This window comes from Panthera onca, chromosome F2 (genome assembly GCF_046562875.1).
Source record: "Panthera onca isolate mPanOnc1 chromosome F2, mPanOnc1 haplotype 2, whole genome shotgun sequence".
Classification (NCBI taxonomy): domain Eukaryota; kingdom Metazoa; phylum Chordata; class Mammalia; order Carnivora; family Felidae; genus Panthera; species Panthera onca.
In genome coordinates, this window is record NC_138356.1 from 74,377,754 (window position 1) to 74,401,812 (window position 24,059).

The window sequence follows — 24,059 nt, forward strand, 5'->3', positions numbered from 1 at the left end:
AGTCCAACAAAAGGATACGAAATTCATACATACTTATGCATCCTACATAGGAGCACCTAAATACAGAAGGCAACTATTGCCAGATCTAAAGGGAGAAGTACACAGCAATACAATAATAGTAGGGTATTTTTAACATTCCACTTCTATCAATGGATAGACCATCCAGACTGAAAATCAACAAGGAAACCACCTTAAATGACATGTTAGATCAGATGGACTTAACAGATCTATTAGAACATTCTGTCCCAAAGGAGCAGATAACAAATTCTTCTCAAGTGAACGCGGAACATTTTCCAGGTTAGATCAGATGTTAGGCCACAAAAGAAATCTTAATAAATTTAAGGGGATTTAAATCCTATCAAGCATCTTTTCTGATCACAATAAATAGTATGAAACTAGAAATGAATTAAATGGAGAAAACTGGGAACTTCACAAATACGTGGAGATTAAACTACATACTCCTGAACAATCAGGGAGTCAAAGAAGAAATCAAAGGAGAAATAAAATGCCTCAAGACAAACGAAAATGAAAATACGCCAAAATTTGGGAGCTATAGCAAAAACAATTAAAAAAAATTTTTTTTAATGTTTTTTTATTTTTGAGAGAGAGAGCATGAGCAGGGGAGGGGCAGAGAGAGAGGGAGACACAGAATCTGAGGCAGGCTCCAAGCTGTCAGCATGGAGCCCGATGCGGGGCTTGAACTCATGAACTGTGAGATCATGACCTGAGCTGAAGTCTGACGCTTAGCCGACTGAGCCACCCAGGCACCCCACAAAAACAGTTGTAAGACAGGAGTTCCTAGGGATAAATGCTTACTTCAAGAAACAAGAAAAGTCTCAACCTAACTATTCATCTCAAGGAAATAGAAATAGCAGAAGAAACAAAGCCCAAATGTAGTAGAAGGAAGGAAATAATAAAGATTAGAGCAGAAATCAATGAAATAGAGACCCAAAAGACAGTAGACAAAATCAGCAAAACTAAGATACTGGTACTTTGAAAAAGCGAACAAAATTGATAAGCCTTTAACTAGATTTACCAGGAAAAGAGCAGAATCAAATAAATAGAATGGAACAGGAGATGTTACAACTGATGTCATGTATTTAAAGATTTGTCAGGCACTATTGTGAGCAATTATATGCCAACACATTGGACCACCTAGAAGAAATGGATAAATTCCTAGAATCATACTAACTACCAGCACTAAATAAAATGAAATAGAAAATCTCAATCGACTGGTTACTAGTAAGGAGATTGAATCGTAATCAAAAACCTCCCAACAGAGAGAAGTCCAGGCCTCACTGGGGAATTCTACCAGGTATTAAAAGAAGAATTAACACGAGACTCTTCTCTCAAAGTCTTCCAAACTCTTCCAAAACACAGAAGAGGAGGAAACTCTTTCAGACTTGTTTTGTGAGGCCAGCATTACCCTGGTGGTACCAAAAGCAGATAAGGACACTTTAAGAAAATTACAGGCCAGTATCCCTGAGGAACACTAATGCAGAAATCATCAACAAAATGTTACCAAACCAAACTCGGTAACCTACTAAGTGGATCAGACACCATGATCAAGTGGAATTTATTCTAAGGATACAAAAATGGTTCAACATCTGCAAATAAGTCAGTGTGATATGCTACATTTACCAAATAAAGGATAAAAATCATATCATCTCAATAGATGAGGAAAAAGCATTTGACAATATTCAGTATTTATGATAAAAACGCCCAACAAAGCAGTATAGAAAACTCTAAAGACTCCATCAAAAAACTATTAGAACTAATAAGCAAATTTAGCAGATTTGCAGGATACAAATCAATATACAAAAATCTTGCATTTCTGTACGATAACAACAAACCACCTGAAAGAGAAATGAAGAAAACAATCCTATTTACAACTGTATCAAAAAGAATAAAATACTTAGAAATAAACTTAACCAAGGAAGTGAAAGACCTGTGTATTTAAAAAAAACAACCACAACAAAACTATGAGATGTTAATGAAAGAAATTGAAGAAGATGCAAGTAAATGGAAAGATATTCTGTGCTTGTGACCTAGAAGAATCAGTATTGTTAAAATACCCATACTACCCCAAACAATCTACAGATTCATTACAATCCCCATCAACATTCCAAGGGCATTTTTCAGAGAAGTGGAATAAATAATCCTAACGTTTGTGTGGAACCACAAAAAAAGCCAAATAGCCAAAGCAACCTTGAGAAAGAACAAAGCTGGGGGCATTGCACTCTGACTTCAAACTGTACTACAAAGCTACAGTAAATAAAACAGCATGTAGCATAAAAACATACACCTAAATTAATGGAAGATATATAACCCAGAGGTAAAATCTCACATATATGGTCAACTTATGACCGTGGAGTCAAGAATATACAATAGGAAAAGGGCAGTGTCTTCAATAAGTAGCACTGGGCATACCGGACAGCTACATGCATGAAAATGAAACTTGACCACTATCTTATACCAAACACAAAAATTAACTGAAGGTGGATTAAAGACGTGAATGTAAGCCTTGAGACCATAAAACTCCTAGAAGAAAACATAGGTGGTAATCTCCTTGCCATAGGTCTTGGTGATGAGTTCTTAAATCTGCTACCAAAAGCAAAAGCAACAAAAGCAAACGTAACTGAGCAAAAATAACATCCTGCTAAAAAGCTTCTTTACTGCAAAGGAAACCGTCAACAAAATGAAAAGGCAGCCTACCGAATAGGAGAAAATATTTGTAAATATACGTCTATTAAGGGGCTCATATCCACAATATATAGAAAACTCGTACAACTCAATAGCAGAAATACAATTCAATTAAAAAAAAAAATGGGCAGTAGATCTAAACAGACATTTTTCCAAAGACATACAGATAGATAGATGGCCAAAAAAGGTGCAGGAAAAGATGCTCAACATCGTTAATCGTACAAAGATGCAAATCAAAACCACAATGAGATATCGCCTCACACCTGTTAGAACGGCTGTTGTCAAAAGACAAAAAAACAAGCAAACAAAAAAAAACAAGTGTTAGTTTGAATGTGGAGAGAAGGGAACTCTTGTGTACTATTGGTGGGAATGTAAATTGGTGCAGCCACTGTGGAAAACAGTATGGAGGTTCATCAAAACGTGAAAAATAGAATTACCGTGTCTAGCAATTCTACCATGGGCTCTTTGTCCAAAGAAAACAAAAACACTAACTTGGAGAGATATTTGCACCCCCGTATTCATTGTAGCATTATTCACAATAGCGAAGATATGGAAACAACCTAAGTGTCCACTGATGGATGAATGGTTAAAGAAATTGTGGTGTATACACACACACACAAGTCAGTCCTTAGGAAAAGAAGGAAATCTTGCCTTTTGTAAGAACGTGATGGACGTTGAGGGCTCATGCTACATGAAGTAAGTCAGAGAAAGACAAATACCACATCCTCTCATTTGTATGTGGAATCTTAAAAAACAAAAAAACCAGAAAGGAACAGCGTATAGATATGGAGAACAGATTATTGGTTGTCAAAAGCAGGGGATGGGGAAATGGGGATATCAAAAGATAAAGGGAAAAAAAATTAAAAGAAATTCCCTTACAGAGAACAAAAGGAAAACCTTAAATAGAGTGAAAAGACAACACAAGCCATGAGAAAATACTGCAACACCTATATACCTGACACAGGATTCGAATCTACTTCAAACTTACAAGTGAAAAATAGAAAAATATCCAGTGTGAATATGGGCAAAGGTGTTAGTAGGTACTTCACAGAATTGAAAATCTTAAAATGATAACATGAATATGTAACATGACGCCCAATCTTATGAGAAGCTGGGTTCGTGTAATTTTGAGAACCCAGTGGACTCTCTTTCCCAGCTGCTAGAGAGGCGAAAATTACAAGGTGGGCGTGTCAGATGTCGCTGAAGCAGTGGAGACCACTGTCCGACCCTGTGGAAAACGGTCGGCCATCGGCAGGTTGTGCCTGCCACGTCCCTACAGTGCCTCACTAAGCTCACGGGACCCATCGGGAGGCATTTACAAGAATGTCCGTCTCTGCACTGGCATCGGCCCAGGTGTCCATCAGAAGTCACACGTCCATTCCTTGGAATCCATATCACTTTGTAAGTAAATGAATTATACCCACAGGAATCCCAGGAACAAAATGATGAGCTAAAAATCAAGTCATTGAAGAAGAAGACGTGTGATATTTTATTTACGGAAAGATCAAAAAGTTGTAACATGAAACTGTGATAGAGATGCAAAATAGTAAGAGCATATGGTAGCAAAAAGTAGCAGAAGCATAAAGAAAAGCAAGAGCATGGGAAACTTTCCAGTGGTGGTGTGTAGAAACCAATTTGACAATAAATTTCATATTTAAAAAAAAAAGAAAAGAAAAGCAAGAGAATGGTGAGCAGACATTCAGGACCTTGGTAACCTCTGGGGTGGGGAAGGGAATTCATCAGTTCAAATCGGAAAATGGTACCAACGGGAACTTCAGAAGTGATGATAATATTCTCTGAAACTGCATGATGGGCACCCAAGTATTTTGTGTTATTGATATGCTTTATGTCCTGCCTGGGTTTTTTTCATATTTATGAAACACTTTTTTTTTTTTTTTTCATTTTTATTTATTTTTGAGAGACAGAGCACAAGTGGGGAGGGTCAGAGAGAGAAGGAGACAGAATCCAAAGCAGGCTCCAGGCTCCGAGCTGTAAGCACAGAGCCCGACGGCGGCGGGGCTCGAACTCACAAACCGTGAGATCATGACCTGAGCCGAAGTCGGACATTTAACTGACTGAGCCACCCAGGCGCCCCTATGAAACACTTTTAAAAACCAGTTTTAAAAACTGTAAAGCCAACTGGGAAATTTCAGAGTGACCCATTGATGGTAAATTCTTCAGACTTTTAACTCTGTGAAGTTTCTGCATTCTCTATCTCTAAAGCTGCCAGAGTAAATACAAAGACATAGGATCAAACAGAATTGAAAAGCTTTTTGAAACCACTTTCCAGAGAGTGTCTCGAACATGTCTGGACGTTCCTGTGCCTACATTGCCCCTTGTCCCTTCTCCCCTCACCCCACCCCTTCACGTAGAGCTCTGTGGGGCCTAGACTCCAGAGAACCTTAAAGTCAGGAAATTCTGGCACTTCAGAAACAAAAACCAGTTAGCACAAACCCATTTGATTCAGGATTACCCTCCCGGGAGGATGAATCCTAATGTAGGCGTCAGAGAAGCTTCAGACTGCAGGTAAAATGGCCAGGGGAACTCCCAAGTGACCAGAGGCTATGGGGATTTGGTGGCCTTAGGTACTGCGGTGGGGACAGGAAGTGCCCAGGGCCGGAAGGGCTGGCTGTTCAAGTCCCCGTGTGCCATGTCAGCAACAGGTCTGTTCCAGGACTCGCTGGCAGACACACAATCTTAATATGCTAGCGTCCCGAGAAAGTGGGGGAAAGATAACAGGGAGGGGCTGGCAGGGAACAAGTGAGGAGTGGGCCTCCCTTGGCTACGCAGTGAGAGAGCATTTATGAGGATGCAGGGAGTGGTGGTCTGGAGGAAAGGAGGCTGATCAGGATTAGTAAGACTTGGAGAAAGAATTGGACATTTGCACCACTGAGTCGTGTTCCGCTAACCCTAGTTTTAAAGAGCCATTAAAAAGTAATCTTGGAAAACACGTTAATATATTTTTATTTTTTAATTAAAAAGAAAAGAACTTTATTTTTTTTTTTACATATTAAAATTGGACCGATAGGGGCACCTGGGTGGCTCAGTCGGTTAAGCGTCCGACTTCGGCTCAGGTCATGATCTGTGAGGTCGAGCCCCGCATTGGGCTCTGTGCTGACAGCTTGGAGCCTGCTTCGGATTCCGTGTCTCCCTCTCTCTCTGCCCCTCCCCCACTTGTGCTATGTCTCTATCAAAAATAAATAAATGTAGGGGCGCCTGGGTGGCGCAGTCGGTTAAGCGTCCGACTTCAGCCAGGTCACGATCTCACGGTCCGTGAGTTCGAGCCCCGCGTCAGGCTCTGGGCTGATGGCTCGGAGCCTGGAGCCTGTTTCCGATTCTGTGTCTCCCTCTCTCTCTGCCCCTCCCCCGTTCATGCTCTGTCTCTCTCTGTCCCAAAAATAAATAAAAAACGTTGAAAAAAAAAATTAAAAAAAAAAAAATAAAATAAATAAATAAATGTATAAAAAAATTTTTTTAATAAGTAAAATCAGACCTATGAATGAAAATCTTAACTTTGTAGATAGAATCCTGGCAAATACTTAAAGATGCACAGAAGCTTTGCTCTTTATGCACTTTATACTCAGCAGGTGCAGTGCTGGATAATCACCGGCATCCTTGCAATTGATGATCACTTTGACAGTTTATTCTGGGCTATTTATATTCATCTTGGATGTGACACTCCTCTCCAGATCAAATTAGGAGGGTAGTCTTTAAGCTGGAAATGGGGGGTTTTAAATAATTTTAAAGACATCTTAATTTTAAAACATTCACATTATTTTTCCGGGGCACCTGGATGGCCCAGTCAGTAGAGCATGCGACTCTTGATGTCAGGGTCACGGGGGGGAGTTCAAGCCCCACTTTGGGCATGGAGCCAACTTCAAAAACAGAAACATTATTCCTACTTCAGGTTCCTAATACGATACGTATTTTAATCTACAGTTACTACCACCAGGGAGTTTTGAAAATTCATCCTTAACACTGAGTGTTATTTTGCATATCCTGCCGGTGCTTATTATGTAGATGATATAAGCAGTTCACATTCGGTGCTTTGTTTCCTCTTCACATCGACTAACTCTAAATTTAGTGGGGCCTCTTCTCCCCATCTTGTAAACCGTGAGCCGAGACAGAGCGTCATCCAAGCCCACGTGGCTAGTAAGCAGTGAAAGGCAGATTCAAACCCAGGCCGTGTGGCTTCGTTCTCAAGTTGGACTTTAACCATCATGCTCTGTTGTTACGCTACTTCCTGTGCCTTCGAGAGTGTTTGGCAGGTGGCGCGGCCTTCCCTCTGGCAAGCGTTGGCTGGTCTTCGCTGGCGTAGTAAGTTCTCGTGGTTGTCCGTATGAGCAGCCACCGTGTTGGGATTTAAGAGTGACGTCTTTCCCAGTTTTTACCTTTGTCACTTTGAGCCACAGTCGCTTCATCTCTTTGTCATATATCTGTAAGTATGAGAGAACCGAAGGCACACAGAGAGTGAAAAGAACGAGAGTGAGAAATGCCAGGAGAGTCCAGAACACTACGTAGAGAAAGCAAAGACTCCCTCCCAGGAGCTTATAAGCAAGCCTGTCAGCGTAGACAAAGAGGGATAAGAAGCATGCGCGGCTCCCTACTGGGAAGGTAGCAGTGACACAAAGTAAGTTCTGTGTATAGTGTAGAGAAGCCCCGGTGGTCGAGGAAGGGGCTTTATGTGGAGGACTACAGCTGATCTGACCTTGAAGCCAGCGGTGGCCTTTAGTCACGGTAGCCAGTGGGGACTAGAATGCAAGGTGCAGGTGTGGTGTAGACTGCTGAGTTGTGTTTGGCTGCTAATCCCACGCGGAGGGACGGTATGTCAGCGTGCCTTCTTTTTAACACCAAATTGAAATTTCTCCCGTTGTTTTTACACTCTGCTGTAGAAAGTAGACTCCGCTTCTACTTTTACTTGGCTGAGAGGGCACTAGGGTCGGTAAAAGGGCAGCTTTCAAAGGTGAGCATTGGGTTCAGTTCCTCGCCGTGACATTGATAGCTCACGTGACCTTTGGTGAGTTAGGTTAATGCTATAAACGTCGTTGTAAAGTACTTAACACAGTGCCAGCTGGCATTCAGCAGACGGCCTTTTCGCGCCTGTGTCTGAGTCACGGCATTGGGTAAGCCGTGCAGAGTCACCGGGAGGCCGTGAGAGAGGTACAGAACACCGCGCCACTCCGAGACCGCTTTGCAGTCTGACAGCGGTATCCGGGAGTGTCCCCACTCCTGACCTGCTGGGGGTGAGGCCCAGGCGTCAGCTTTAACAAGCTTTCCAGTTTGTGTAGACGGTAAATGTCGAAGTCCCCTGGTAACACTTTCTGGTTGAGCGTAAGGCTCGGTAGTCAGACTCAGGTTCGAAGGCTGGCTTTGCCGCGGAGAGAGATGTACTGTTCGGCAGTTTAATTTACGTAACCTTTTCTGCCTCTGCTCTTCCGCTTGTAAAATGGCACCAAGCCTGCTTAGCTCCCTTGTCGGATGGCTGTGAGGACTGAGACATTTAATATACCCGAAGCACTTGGAATCATGTTTGGCACACCAGGGTGCCCAAAGAATGCGGCTGTGCTGTAGTATTTATGGCGACCGCTCTATTACTGTCCGACTGCTGCTGTCACGGAAGTCTGTGTATCGGTGACATAAAACAACACGAATTTGTTAAAGTTCCCTGAAGGTCAGAAGTCCATAATGGGCCTCGGGGGAACTACAGTCCTTTCGGGAGGCTCTCGGGGAGAAGCCATTTACTTGCCCTTCCCAGATTCCCGGGGGCTGCTGCATGTGTTGGCTCATGCCCCCCCCTCCATCTTCAAAGCCAGCAACGGGCCACTCAAGTCGTTCTCACTTCACGTCGCTGCGACACTGACTCTCCTGCCTTTCTCTTGCACCTTAGGGACTCTTCTGGCTGCATCGGGCCCACTCCGATGATCCGGGGTAATCTCCCTATTTTGAGGTCTGATAAGCAGCCTCAATTCCCCTTTGCTCCAGAGCCCCGCACACTCACAGGTTGTGGGGATTAGGACGTGGACGTCTTGGGGGACAATTATTTTGCTGACCACAACCACCAACGTCACTTGGATGCACACAGTGCACACCAGCATTGGTGCTGCCCTTCTCCTGGAGCTTGCTTTCCTACCCTCGACCTTTCCTCCACCTCTTCCGCTCTGTTCTCCCTCTTTTTAGTCCCTAACCTGCCTCCGGTGACCTGTGCCTCACTCATACTCAGTTGTGGAAATAGCAGCCACCAGATGAGAACTTGCTCATCTGACCCACAACTGTGCACTTAGCTGCTTGTATCCATTTTCTCCTCCTTTGCCTCTACTAAAAGGGAGGCAGTGTCTGTCTTCAGTTCTTAAAATCCTGGCACTTGTCACCCTGCCTCTCCTCATTTTTAGATTTCGGAGACAATGCATAGGGTCTCCCATCTTTAAAAAGCCCTCCTCGGAACCCACATTCCTTCTCTGGTTCCTCCACCTCTCTCTTACTCGTCAGCCCCATCTCCGAACCCTGCTTTCACACTTGGCAGTTCAAGCAGAAGCCTGGAGATCACCCTCTGGCCCTGTGTCAGCCCCTCCCCTGCAGTCCCCGGATCCCAGCATCTGCCTGTCCGGCTCCACGCCCTCCTCCTTCCTCCCCTGCCGGGCCCTGGTGCCTCCGCCCGTGCCTCCCTGCGCCGTCTCTCACTGCACAGCTCCAGTGGGATTTCAGAGCCAGAACCGGACTTGCGTCACGCCCTTTTTGCTGCATTTCGAGCAGAACGCAAAACGAAAAACATGTTTAACCTGACCTGCTCCTGCCACTCTAGCCTCGTTTCTCCCTCCCCCCTTCACTGCGAGGCAGCCACAGTCTCACAGGTTGTCACTTGTCAGACGTGCCAGGTGGTCGTCTGCCTCAGAACCTCCTTGTCTGCAGGACTCACGCTAAGTTGAGGAAGACAGGACTGGCATTAATTTCATTCAGAGGTTTTCTGCTGAAAAATTTATCAATGGATTGAATTGTCAGTGTAATAATTGACATGCTACCTACTAGAAGCACCTCTTTACAAATTGCAAAAAAAAAAAAAAAAAAAAAAAAAAAAAGTCGATTTTCCATCTTGCACCTCTTACTACAGACATAGCCTTGATTATAATGGAGAGAAACTGTAGAGATAATCCTTTTTCACTTCTGGACCGGTTAACAAGACTTTATTGGTACCAGCTAGAACACGGTGCTCCCTGGTATGCAAATACTGCCCGGGGTGTGTTTCCCAGGTGTTCTTGCCAAACCCGGTTTATCAGATACACAGTGATCTAGCTGTTCCTGGGTAAGGAGAGAAAGAGGTGACATGGTTATCTTGTGTCTTGTAAAACATGGCTCTCTCGTTATTTTTATAGTGATTCTTCTTGATTACCTGACACTTTATTAATATTTCTTTATGTATCTTATGTTGCAGACTATTCAGACTATGAAGACAGTTCTCTAGAATTTCTGGAAAGGTGCTCTTCTCCACTAACTCGATCTTCTGGGAGTTCTCTGGCTCTGCGAAGCATGTTTACGGAGAAAAATACAACATATCAGTACCCAAGGGCAATTTTGTCAGTTGATCTTAGTGGTGAAAGTATGTGTAACTATGTAATGCTTAAAACAAGTCTTAAGATCCTTAAATGTGGAACTGAGATAACAACATGCTTTATTAAGGGCTTACGTGAGCAGGGCACGCCGTTTCAAAAGTTCTTCCATAAACTAATAAGAAAATCTCAGCATTAGAAATTTGAGCTACTTTTTAAACTCCTGTAAAGTAAAATTGGCTTCTGTAATTGGTTGAAGGGCAGATGGTAAAGAAACTCTTAGTGTGCACCGTGTGCTGGTCATAGGTATTTGCACATACATACTGGGAATCCGCCGGGTTTCCCCGAAAGCCCGGTCCTGACCGCGGGGTTGTTACCTTACCTTCCAGTGCTCTCAGCAGTCCAAGGGGAGCCTCTCCCGCTGGAGACCCTGACAGCAGTGGCTTGAGGACGACAGTCAGGGAACGAAGGATAAGGGACAGGGTCTTCGTCTTGGGATGGTTATGGCTGAGCTCACTTCCCGTCTTTTCCTTTCTGCTGAGGGCCCAGCGTGGTTGGTGCCGTGCTTCCTTTTGCACTGCTGCCTCCTGCTTAACTTCCAGGCCTGACTGCTGTCGAGCCCACTACGGAGAGTAGCATCTTCTCCCTTTTCTCCTAAAATAGGCGCCCAGCACTTTAGAGATGTATAGTCTTAAAATATGGGCGGGGGTTGGGGGGACAGAGGATTAGGAAAAAGACCTCCCTCTGTTTCTAACACACACCAGTCCCCTGTCCCTTTTTGAGCCAGTGGCTCTTAAACCCAGGTGTACGTGATCATTGTTGCTGTGATGCCTTCCGAATCCCAATACAGAGACCTGTTGCGGAGCATGAGGGAGATTTCTGGAAGGGCAGATGCGGTTTTTGGCAAGATACGGTTTCTGAGTGATTCTTTGGGGCAGGGTGGTGGGGGTTGAAAATCACCTAAGAGCACCCCAGTTTGAGCCGTGAGGGCCTGAGTGTCCTCATTATACACAGAGCGCTGGAGAATGGAGATTATGTCCGGGCAGGCTGTGTTGCCAGAACTAGATGCTCGAGAGGGGAGGGAAAGGGTGTCGTGGGCGTGTGCTGTCGGTTCTGCTGTGTCTTCTGCCCCCTGTGTGACTGGGCACTGACCTGTGAGAAAGAACGGACGTTGCGGGGTGTGGGTCTTCGGCCAGGGGTTCTCAAACGCTAGCGTGCATCAGAACCACCTGGAGAGCTTGTGAAAAACACTTTTCTGGGCCTCACCCTCAGAATTCCTGACGTCAGGTGAGTTCTCGGGTGATGCTGATCTGGAATCCACACTCGGAGAATATGTCTGGGAAGATAGCGATAGATCAAGGGGTAGCAGTTGGAAGAGAATGGTGTTCTGTGGCCACTCAGTTGGAGCTGTTGTCCAGATGCTATTTTAGTGTGAGAGGGAACTTTGCTTTTGTAACTTTGAACCCTAGGACCCATTTACCCTGCCCTTAGAATTCAGCCAAACGTACGTTTGATGCTTGGGAATTATTCAAACTAGGTTTTCTGGCCATTATGTTCAGTTTACATTCGAACATCATAAAACCAGTGATTTTGGCCATGAAAGCATGTGTGAGCTACATACTAATTCCTTTCAGGGATAATAGTTTTAAATTTATTTATTCTGCTACGATTGCCCTCCATATCATGCCACCCACATGCTGCAACAGTGTTTGTTTATTCATGTCCCAGTCTGCCATTTTGAAACATGAACTTGCATTCAGGAAGGCCTGAGAGAAAATACTGATTTGGGGTTTATGCTAGCAAGATTATGAATGAATGAAATCTCCTCTTTAGGTTCTCGAAACTACTCATTATTATTAGGATTTTATAATGCATGATTGACTTACTCCTTCTTGAAAATTTTCCTATATTTCTCGACCATTATTTCTACTGACTTCTCTGAGATGTCCTAAGACCCTAAAAAAGACATTTTTCTATAGAACATTAACTTTTTGTAAATCAAAAACAAAACATTCAAAAACAGAGTCAGGGAAAAAATAAGATTAGAAGCTGATAAGAGAAACACTAAGTCATGAAATATTTAAGTTATAAACATGATTTTTTTTTTTTTAAGTTCAAATTTGGCCAACTTCTTTCTGGTCTGATTAAAGAGAATTTTCTCTTTATATAGACCCCCCCCCCCCTCCCCTTGCTCCTCCAGAAGCTGGAGTGGCTTTACCAGTATAGACCAGGCTCCACTGTAAGAACTAGATGTGGAGCACTCAGCAGTGCAAAGCCCTGGCTCTCCCAGCCTGTTGATGCCGCCCAGAAGGAGGTGAGCAGTGGGCAGGGGAAGCAGCGGGCAGACCGAGACCAGAGGCTGGGACACTGGGGCACAAGCAACCACCTGTCGCTGCGGTGCTCAGCTGATTAGCCCCCAGGTGCCCCACAGCAGCGGTCAGGTGTTCCACTGCACAACTCGCGATGACTCAGCTCCCTCATATCTCCATCCACGCTCCTGCAAGATCTCTAGTGTCCGTCATCATTTTTTCCCCTTGGTTATAAATATTTCCTTGTGTGTGCCTCAGTTGTTATTGTTTTTTCTCAATAGCCTGAGCAAAATTGTGGTCTTTGACATCAATGCTGGCACAAATACAAACCTAAAACCGGGCGTTTGAGTCAAATTCTATGTAGTGGTCCTCTATATAATCTAGTTTCTAGAATATACTTTCTTACTTTAAAAGATTTTTATCAAAGTGAAATTTGAAAACTTTGCCAATTCCTTAGGGAACTCAAGATCCCAGCTTAAGAAGTACTGGTGAAGTCGTTAAGAACGCAGGCTTTGGAGTCAGGTAGTCCTGGTATGCAGTCGGCTTCACCATTAGCTGGCTGCACTCCCCGAGCAAGTAACAGATCTTGTGTTTGGAGTGTTTGGTAGAGTATCTGGTGCACATTAAGTGCAGTGGTGGTTGATGATCCTGATACTGTTAAGAATAGTAGCACTGATATCGGACTCCAGGCAGTCTCCTTCCCTTCACTGAAATGCCCATGTCTGTGGTGCAGATAAGGAAACCCGTTCTCTTTATAACCCGTGGTTCTTGGGAGGATCAAAAGGACTAACGTTTGTGAGAGCGTTTGAGAGCTCTGCGTATTTAAGTTATCAATATCATCCTTGGCCATAAACTCTATAAGCACCAAGGCTAGGGGATCCTCTGCAAGTTACTTGTAATAGTGTATATGAGAAGACGCAAAGTCAGTCATAATTACCTTGGCCTCAAAAATCCTTTGTTTCTTTGTTTCGGGACAAGTGCTCTATTCTCATTTGTCTGCCCTTCCCTTCTAAATATTTAATAGCTTACAGTCACTTCCTTTAGCTCCTTTCTATCTGGAAAAGTGACACAAACGTGGAAAAATACTTGCTGAGTATACTTCTGTGTATGTTCTAGACTTATCGGATGTGGAATTCCTCGACGATTCTTCAACAGAGAGTTTACTTCTAAGTGGGGATGAGTACAATCAGGACTTCGATTCCACCAATTTTGAGGAATCTCAGGATGAAGATGATGCTCTTAATGAGATCGTGCGATGTATTTGTGAAATGGATGAGGAGAACGGCTTCATGATCCAGGTAACCCGTCTTCCCTGCCCTCCGGAGCCACTAACTTCAGGTGCTCAGCAAGTACAAGCAGGGCTTCCGTGTTTGTCACTAACTGTCCTGTTGAAGACAGAGGTTTTCAACTTACCACAGCGCTTCAAGTCCCAGTAGCAATGGTGGGGAAATCTCTTCGTCAAAGGAGTAGACGGCTGTCTCACCTGAGAGAGCTAGTGTTGAGTTTGAGGTCTTCAGGCTGAAATTCTGGAAGCCAGTCTTTGAAGCCATTAAGATGGCGAGCATCCGCGTTGAAGGGTAGAGCGGAGCAGCCCTTCTCTTCCTGGCCTGGGTCCCTGTTTAATAACATTGTGTCGGCACCTTCCCGGCCCCTCAACCTGCAGATCTGGAAGTAAACGAGTCCACTCTTCTCAAAGTTTGTTGCGAGCATGAAGCGTTACCAACCACCGGTGTCTCCCTGGAGAAAGGGTATCTTTCTAGGAACAGGGAGAAGCATAACCAACCCCATGTTCTGTGATGACATTTAGAACATTTGGAAATGATGGTCATAGGAATGAAGAAAGAGTATTCTTTTTTCTCCCCCTTTTCAAAGGTTTTCTCAAATGAGGGAACTACAAATGTATAGCATCACCACACGGATAATACTTGAAGTCACTGCTACAGGCACGCCTACGAACTTGCCTTTTAAAAAAAGTGCACTCTAATAGGCTATTTTTAAGAGTTTTAAGGATGTAATTGCCTAAAAATTAGTGGGAAACAAATGAGGGAACTAGTTTTATGATTTGTGTGTGTGTGTGTGTGTGTGTGTGTGTGGTTTAAGTAATATGTCAAGGTTCGTTCTAATAGCTGTGGCGGGGGGAAGTTCGTGAAGCATTTGAGTGTTTCAGAAATAAAATGCATCCTGAATCCGCGTCCGCGTGGTCGCGTGGACGAGCCTCGCAGTGCGGGGGCTGCAAGAGCCTCATGGCGGGGCGGGGGGGGGGGGGGGGGAGGGGGCGTGGCTTCCTCGCTGGGGAGCAGCCCAGTGACCGCAGGCGCCCCTGTGTTTTCTCGCAGTGCGAAGAGTGTCTGTGCTGGCAGCACAGCGTGTGCATGGGGCTCCTGGAGGAGAGCATCCCCGAGCAGTACGTCTGCTACATCTGCAGGGACCCTCCCGGTAAGCCCGAGCCCCGTGTCGGGGGCTGGACGCCCGAAGATCTGGGTCCCAGCCCGTGGTGTGCCGGCCGCAGGAGACACCGCTACTTGGCCGGGCCGGTTGCATTCTGCTTCCGCGTCGGCGTCTTTGAATATTTTTCGCTGTCTGTTGCAGTTTTATTTTCCATGTTAATGACCTAGGCCAAAACATTCGCCTCATTTCCCACCGCCTTTCGGGGCAGCGTTAGGACTTTCTCCGGGAGAAGAATTCACCCCTTCGTGTGTCCCTGTGTATTGATTTCTAGATAGGTTCCTGTGTGACTGTTTGAGTGGAACAGTATTCGAGTGTGCACTCCTCACGACGTGGCTTGAAGAAAGTTCCTGAACATGCTGCGTATCCAACTAATTTTGGGTAGATGGGATCTCAGGCTCTCCCGTTGGGTCCCTTTATCTTGCCGAGGAGGCAGCCGGGGCTCAGAGGGTTGGCTGCGTGCCGTGTGCACAGACCTGAGATGGAAACCGGTGCCCTTCGCCTCCCTCTCCAGCACCTTCTTCCATCTAGAGGCTCTTTGAGTAGCAAGGTTTTGCATATTCTGTACACATTCAGCTGCCCAGGCAGAAAATAACTAGGTATTCTCAAATAAAAGCCTACCGAATTGTTCTCTTGTCTATCTTTAAAACAAAAACCAAAAAAAAGTAACATTAAGAAGCTGGAGAATGATTCAGAGCTATATGAATGTAGACATCAGTTTACTCATTCAGCAGCATTTATTGGATGCCTTCTCTTTGCCAAATGCTGGTAAGAGGTAAGAGGATTGATTCTAAGCAAGCCTTCCACTGTCTCATAGTATAGTAGGGGTCACAGACGCATAAGCAACTAGCTTAATAGGATATAGTTAGCATTGGTGAAAATACAAGATTCTACAGGGCCCTGTGAGATCTTGGAAAGGGGTTCGAACATCCACTTAAGCAAGTCTCTGTATTTCATCCACTTCAAAACAAATGTGAGTGTGAGAAATAGGCACCCCGTCTAGTTTCTCTCCAGCCCTCTCGACCTTCCTAGAAGACAGATGACAGATATGCAAAAAATGGAAAGCAGTACACTCAGGGTTCTTTGCAGGTGTCCTCAGCCCCTGACCACATCCCTAACGGACCGTGTTCTTAGCGGGCGGAAAATCTGAAAGTGCGGAGGAGCATCACAGCGCCAGCTCCTCAGAACGCTGTCTTGCTCTTTCGAATTTGCTCTTAGTACTAGAGCTCACCTTGCCTTCCGGATGATGTCAGTGGGGTGACAGTGGAAGGGGAATCTGAGTAAGTGGGATCCTTTGTCATTTGAATGTCCCCTTCATCTGCAGGTCAGAGGTGGAGCGCAAAATACCGCTATGATAAGGATTGGTTGGATAACGGGAGAATGTGCGGGTTATCGTTTTTGAAGGAAAATTATTCTCACCTCAATGCCAAAAAGATAGTTTCCACACACCACCTGCTTGCTGATGTCTATGGAGTCACGGAAGTCCTGCACGGGCTACAGCTGAAGATTGGAATTCTGAAGTAAGTGAGGAGAGCTGGGGGTCACAGGCGGCATGTATGCTAATCCAGAGTAGTCGTCAGCCTCTGGAAGGTTCAGATTAGCAGCTTGGAAGACAGAAGAGATATTTGAATACATTTTGTCTTTAAAAAAAGGAAAGATGAATAACTTTTTGGGTGAATAGCTGTCTTGTGCCTGTTGTCCTGGAATAAACAAACATGGTTGAAAGTAAACACTGCATCAGTGTTTCAACAAGTGACAGTCCCCGCCCCGCTGTTCTGTGTGCTCGCCACATGCACAAAATTAAATGCAGTGGCTTGGCGAACCCTGTATTTCGTGTCCTCCTTCAGGAATGGTGTCAAGATGAAGTAGGTTTAATAGTGTATTTTTTAATTACTTTAGGGTTGACTTTGGAGGGAACAGGTCATATAATCCATCCCTGTGCTGTGCACTGAAGGTGTTTTAGTCATCGCGGACAATTTTCCCTTAAAACAGCCCCCAAACCTGAGCCTCCCTAAGTAACAACAGGGTGTTCTCCAAGTCCTTGTTTTCAGTTCTTCCTAATTCCTGGCTAGAGTCCTTCTTTAAAAAAAATATTTTATATAAAAACAGGATGATTCGCTGGTTCTTCACAAGATTTTCTTCATTTCGACTCAACTTGCCTGGACCAGAAACTTGTCCTTTCCCCTTCTTCTATCCCCGTCCAGGTTTCACCTCAACTTTGTGCGTCAAGGGCACTTGGCCATTGTAATTGCTTAACACGGTTCAGTGCGTTCCTGTGTCTCTTCATACTCCCAGCCCAGGCTGTTCTGTTCACATGCACGATTGTCACACTTCTGAGTTCCCTGCGGCTCTGGTCTCGCACTCTTTGAGTTCATCCTTCTTACTCTTGCCACTGTGAGCTTAGTAAAAGATGAACATGAGCTTGTCTTTGAGCTTCGTATCCCACCGTGCCTTCCCGGGGCCCAGCGGACGAAGTCTCAGCTCTCCGGCACGCACTCTGAGTCCTTCCCTGGGACCGTTCAGTTTTGTTGCCAAGTCTTTCCTCCCCCAGTGGTTTTCCCCAAACATCGCAGCTCTACCAGACCATAATCCCTGGATGAAGCCTGCTGTTCCATAGGTACGGCCCTTCCACACCCACACCCAGAACAGCCTTCAGCCATCTTTCTGGCAGATGCCTTTTCACGATACCTGCCCGGCCAGGGCTGATCACACCCTCTTGGCAAGCTGCCTGCACCCTGGTGTCGGCGTGCGCCTTGGTGCACTTTGTTCCCCATGTTTGTCTCCTCTTACTAAACAGGAGTTCCTTTAAGGGGGGGCTTGGGCCTCATTTCATCCTGGTACTTAGTGTGGGGCTAAGTCCTCAGTGATTGTTCCTTGAATGGGATTTGCTTCTGTTGTATGTCATGAATCCGAATGTGGATTTCTTTATAAAAAGGCCATGCAAATGCTAAAACTCAAGGGAGGAATGGACTTATTAAACTAATAAAGCTTTTGTTTAAAAGCCCAGTTGTAGGGGCACCTGGTGGGCTCAGTTATAAGAGCACATGACTCCTTTTCTTTTTTCTTTTATTTATTTTTATTGCTACTTATATTTAATGTTACTAGGTAATCTGCATGTAACTTTTTTATGATTATGAAAATGTACACACACACATAATAGTGAAGTGAACCTCCATGTACTCATAACTTAAGTTCAACAATAATCGTATCTTGCCACAGATTCATCTATTTTTGTCCTTTGCTGAAGTATTTCATTTCATTTTATTATTTCTTTTTTTTTTTCCTTGTCTCAGGTTTTTTGTTTTTGTTTTTTGTTTTTTTTTTTAATAATTTATTGTCAAGTTAGCTAACATACAGTGTAGTTTTGGCTTCAGGAGTAGATTCCTGTGAATCATCACTTACATAGAACATCCAGTGCTCATCCCAACAGGTGTCCTCCTCAGTGCCCATCTTCTATTTTCCTTGCCCCCCACAGTCTCCCCCCCACCAACCCTCAGTTTGTTCTCTGCATTTAAGAGCCTCTTATCGTTTGCCTCCCTCTCTGTTTATAACTTATTTTTCCTTCCCTTTCCCCATGGTCTTCTGTTAAGTTTCTCAATTTTCACATATGAGTGAAAACATGCTGTCTTTTTCTGACTTATTTCACTAGCATAATACCCTCCATTTCCATCCATATTGTTGAAAATGGCAAGATTTCATTCTTTCTCATTGCTGAGTAGTATTCCTGTATGTGTGTGTGTGTGTGTGTGTGTGTGTGTGTGTGTGTGTATCACATCTTCTTTATCCATTCATCAGTTGATGGACATTTGAGCTCTTTCCATAATTTGGCTGTTGTTGATAGTGCTGCTATAAACGTTGGGGTACATGTGCTCCTACAAATCAGCATTTTTGTATCTTTTGGATGAATACCTACTAGTGCAATTGCTGGGTTGTAGGATAGTTCTATGTTTAACTTTTTGAGAAACCTCCATACTGTTTTCCAGTAACAGTGCACAAGGATTCCCCTTTCTCCACATCCTCGCCAGCATCTGTTGTTTCCTGAGTTGTTAATTTTAGCCACTCTGACCGGTGTGAGGTAGTATCTCAGTGTGGTTTTGATTTGTATTTTCCTGATGATAAGTGATGTTGAGCCTCTTTTCATGTGTCTGTTGGCCATGTGGATGTGTTCCTTGGAAAAGTGATTATTTATGTCTTCTGTCCATTTCTTCACTGGATTGTTTTTCGGGTGTTGAGTTTGGTAAGTTCTTTATAGATTTTTGATATGTCATTTGTGAATATCTTCTCCCATTCTGTCAGTTGCCTTTTAGTTTTGTTGATTGTTTCCTTTGCTGTGCAGAAGATTTTTATCTTGATCAGGTCCCAATAGTTCATTTTTGCTTTTATTTCTCTTGCCTTCAGAGATGTGTCAAGTAAGAAGTTGCTGTGGCTGAGGTTAAAGAGGTTGTTGCTTGTTTTCTCCTCTAGGGTTTTGATGGTTTCCTGTCTTACATTTAGGTCTTTTATACATTTTGAGTTTATTTTTGTGTATGGTGTAAGAAAGTGGTCCAGATTCATTCTTCTGCATGTTGCTGTCCAGTTCTCCCAGCACCATTTGCTAAAGAGACCGTCTTTATTCCATTGGATACTGTTTCCTGCTTTGTCGAAGGTTAGTTGGCCATACATGTGTGGGTCCATTTCTGGGTTCTCTGTTCCACTGATTTATGGGTCTACCATGGGTCTATGGTGTATGGTATTTGTGCCAATACCATACTGTCTTGATGATTACAGCCTTGTAGTAGAGGCTAACGTCCGGGATTGTGATGCCTCCAGCTTTGGTTTTCTTTTTCAATATTACTTGGGCTATTCGGGATCTTTGCTGGTTCCATGCAAATTTTAGGACTGTTTGTTCTAGCTCTGTGAAGAATTCTGGTGTTATTTTGATAGGGATGGCACTGAATGTGTAGATTGCTTTGGGTAGTATTGACATTTTTACAATATTTATTCTTCCAATCCCTGAGCATGGAATGTTTTTCCATTTCCTTTGTCTTCTTCAGTTTCTTTCATAAGCTTTCTATTGTTTTCAGCATACAGATCTTTTACCTCTTTGGTTAGGTTTATTCTTAGGTATTTTATGGTTCTTGGTACAATTGTAAGTGGGATTGATTCCTTGATACCTCTTTCTGTTGCTTTATTGTGTATAGAAATGCAGCTGATTTCTATACATTGACTTAATATCCTGCAACTTTGCTGAATTCATGTATCAGTTCTAGCAGATTTTTGGTGGAGTTTTGGGTTTTCCATGTAGAGTATCATGTTGTCTGTGAAAAGTGAAAGTTTGACTTCTTCTTTGCCAATTTCGATGCCTTTATTTCATTTTGTTATCTGATTGCTGAGGCTAGGACTTCAACACTGTGGTGAGAGTGGAAATCCGTGTCGTGTTCCTGATCTCAGGGGGAAAGCTCTCAGTTTTTCCCCATTGAGGATGATATTAGCTGTGGGCCTTTCGTATATGTCTTTTATGATGTTAAGGTATGTTCCTTCTGTCTCAACTTTCTTGAGGGTTTTTATTAAGACAGGATGCTGTATTTGGTCAAATGCTTTTTCTGCATCTATTGACAGGATCATATGATTCTTATCCTTCTATTAATGGGATGTATCACATTGATTTGTGAATATTAAGTCGGCCCTGCAGATCAAGAATGAACCCCACTTGATCATGGTGAATAATTCTTTTAATATACTGTTGAATTTGATTTACTAGTATCTTATTGAGAATTTTTGCATCCATGTTCATCAGGGATATTGGCCTGTAATTCTCCTTTTTACTGGGATTTTTGTCTGGTTTGGGAATCAAGGTAATGTTGGCTTCATAGAATGAGTCTGGGAGCTTTCCTTCCATGTCTATTTTTCTGGAACAGCTTGAGAAGAATAGGTATGAACTCTGCTTTAAATGTCTGGTAGAATTCCCCTTGGAAGCCATTTGGGCCAGGGCTCTTATTCATTGGGAGATTTTTGATAACCGTTTCAATTTCTTCGCTGCTTATGGGGTCTGTTCAAATTTCCTATTTCTTCCCATTTGAGTTTTGGTAGTGTGTGGGTATCTAGGAATTTGTCCATGTCTTCCAGATTGTCCAGTTTGTGGGCATACAATTTTTCATAGTATTCTCTCATAATTGTTTGTATTCTTGTGGTGTTCGTTGTGATCTCTCCTCTTTTCATTCGTGATTCTATCTATTCGGGTTCTCTCTCTTCTTAGAAGTCTGGCTAGGGGTTTATCGATTTTGTTTATTCTTTCAAAAAACGAGCTCTTAGATTCATGGATCTGTTCTATTTTTTTTGGATTCTATTTTGTTTATTTCTGTTCTTATCTTTATTATTTCTCTTCTTCTGCTGGCTTTGGGCTTTCTTTGCTGCTCTGTTTCTAGTTCCTTTAGGTGTGAGGTTAGGTTCTGCAGTTGGGATCTTTCTTGCTTTTTGAGATAGGCCTGGTTTGCAATCTATTTTCCTCCTAGGACTGCCTTTGCTGCATCCCAAAGGGTTTGGACTGTCATGTTTTCATTTTCATTTGCTTCCATATATTTTTAAATTTTTTTTCAATTTTCCAGTTGACCCATTCATTCTTTAGTAGGATGTTCTTTAATCTCCATGCATTTTTCTTGTGGTTGATTGCAAGTTTCGTTGCGTTGTGATTTGATAATATGCATGGTATGATCTCAATCCTTTTATATTTGTTGAGGGCTGTTTTGTGACCTAGGCTGTTACGTGATCTGTTTTAGAACATGTTTCATGTGCACTCGAGAAGAATGTGTATTCTGCTGCTTTTGGATGAAAAGTTCTAAATGTATCTGTTAAGACAATCTGGTCCAGTATATCGTTCAAGGCCGTTGTTTCCTTATTGATTTTCTGTCTCTATGATCTGTCCATTGTTATAAATGGAGTATTAAAGTCTCTTACAATTACAGTATTATTATCAATAAGTTTGCTGTTGTTTGTAATTAATTGTTTTATATATTTGAGTGCTTCATATATTTATTTACAATTGTTTATAATTGTTGGGTCTTGATGGATAGACCCCCTAATTATGATATAATGTCCTTCTTCATCTCCTGTTAGTCTTTGGTTTAAAATCTAATTTGTCTGATATAAGTATGGCTACTCCAGCTTTCTTTTGACTTCCAGTAGCATGATAGGTGGTTCTCCATCCCCTCACTTTCAATCTGCCTGCGTCCTCAGGTCTAAAATGGGTCTCTTGTAGACAGCATATAGATGGATCTTGGTTTTTGTATCTATTCTGATACCCTAGGTCTTCTGATTGGGGCATTTAGTCCATTTACTTTCAGAGTGACTATTGAAAGATACGGATTTAGTGTCGTGTTATCTGTAGGTTTTGTGCTTGTGATGTCTGTGGTCCTTTGTAGTCTTTGCTGCTTTCCAGTCACAGAGTTCCCCTGTAGGATCTCCTGCAGTGCTGGTTTAGTGGTGATGAACTCCTTCAGTTTTTGTTTGGGAAAGCCTTTATCTCTCCTATCCTCAATGACAGCCTTGCTGGATAAAGGATTTTTGGCTGCATATTTGTCCTATTCAGCACATTGAATATTTCCTGCCACTCCCTTCTGGCCTGCCACGTCTCCATGGACCGGTCTGCTACTACCCTTATGTGTCTGCCCTTATAGATTAAGTCCCGTTTGTCCCTAGCCACTTGCAGAATTTTTGTCTTTGCATTTTGGCGGTTTCACTATGATATGTCATGGTGTTGACATGTTTTTGTTGATTTTGAAGGCAGTTCTCTGTGCCTCCTGGACTTGGATGTCTGCTTCCTTCCCCAGATTAGGGAAGTTCTCAGCTATAGCTTGTTCAGATAAACCTTATTGTGAGGTCTATTATGTTTCGTTGAATCACTCAGGTCTCTAATTCTCCCCTTGTGGTCTAGTCATTTCCTGTCCCTCCTTCTCTCAGTTTCATCATTTTCCATATTTTTATCTTCTGTTCTGCCCTCTGCTTCTTCCATCCTTTTGTCACTGCATCTAGTTTATTTTGCATCTCATTTATAGCATTTCTTAATTCGTTGTGAGTCTTTCTTAGGTCCTTGATCTCCACAGCTAGAGATTCTCTGCTGTCTTCTATGCTTTTTGCAAGCCCAGCTATTAGTCTTAATGACTGTTGTTCTAAATCCATGTTCAGATACCTTTTTTATATCTGTTTTGAGCAGTTCTCTGGTTGTCATTTCTTCCTGGAATTTCTTTTGAGGAGAATTCTTCTGTTTTGTCATTTTGGCTAGTTTTCTTTTATGTGTTTTAATAGCTTGTCATGTGTCCTATACCTGCGAGCACTGCTATATTAAAAAGGGGTCATACACTGTCCAGGGCCTGGCCCTTCAGGAGGTGTTTTTGGAATGTCTTGCATGCTCCCTGTTGTTGTGACTCTGGTTGCGTTATTTCCCTACTCGTAGTGGTGGTTTGGACCTTCCACCAGCTGTGCTTTGATTTGTTTCTTGAAGTAACCCTGGAAAAAAATGGAAAAAGGTGGAGGAGGGGCTGGGAGAAGCCTTATCCCATACAAAGAGAGAGATGACAGAGGTGGAAAAAAAAGACCAGGCAGAGAATCAAAGAAACTACAAGGCTTAATCCAGAGAGAGAGAGAGAGGAAAATAAAGAAGGAGTTACAGAAAGGTGTAAAAAGGATAGAGTAAAATGCCTGATTAAACAGACAACCCGAACAGAGAAAGAAACATAAAGAAAAAAAAAAAAAAAACCATACACACACACACACACACACACACACACACACACACACACACACACACACGCACACACACACACACACATTCAAAATAAGAATTGACCAAAAATCAAATCAGAAAATGCAAAACTGCAGGACAGTTGGGTGTCGCTGCCTGGGACTGGTGGCTGTGCTGGTCTGGAGGAGGGTCCGTCTGGTTTGATCAGTGTCAGTCTCTCGTAGATACGCAGTTACCGGGCACAGAGGGGTGAGGTCCCCCCTCCACTGCAGGGCCGCGTCCTGTTTCCTGAAACTCCACCTTGTTGGTGATGGGGAGAAAAATCGCAACACCCCAGTCTATCCT

General features: G+C 43.3%; 1 protein-coding gene across 15 annotated transcripts in view; it reads left to right on the forward strand.

The window, feature by feature from the left end:
• PHF20L1 (PHD finger protein 20 like 1) overlaps positions 1-24,059 on the forward strand; it is an 89,259-nt gene that overhangs the window by 54,853 nt on the left and 10,347 nt on the right. For 14 of the 15 annotated variants that reach the window (XM_078441599.2, XM_060611359.3, XM_078441600.2 and 11 more), the window contains 4 exons: positions 10,130-10,294; positions 13,670-13,851; positions 14,890-14,989; positions 16,323-16,518. In XM_078441599.2, coding sequence (XP_078297725.1) covers positions 10,130-10,294; positions 13,670-13,851; positions 14,890-14,989; positions 16,323-16,518 — 643 coding nt within the window. The remainder of the gene's footprint in view (positions 1-10,129; positions 10,295-13,669; positions 13,852-14,889; positions 14,990-16,322; positions 16,519-24,059) is intronic. The other variant, XM_078441609.2, reaches the window with a different exon arrangement.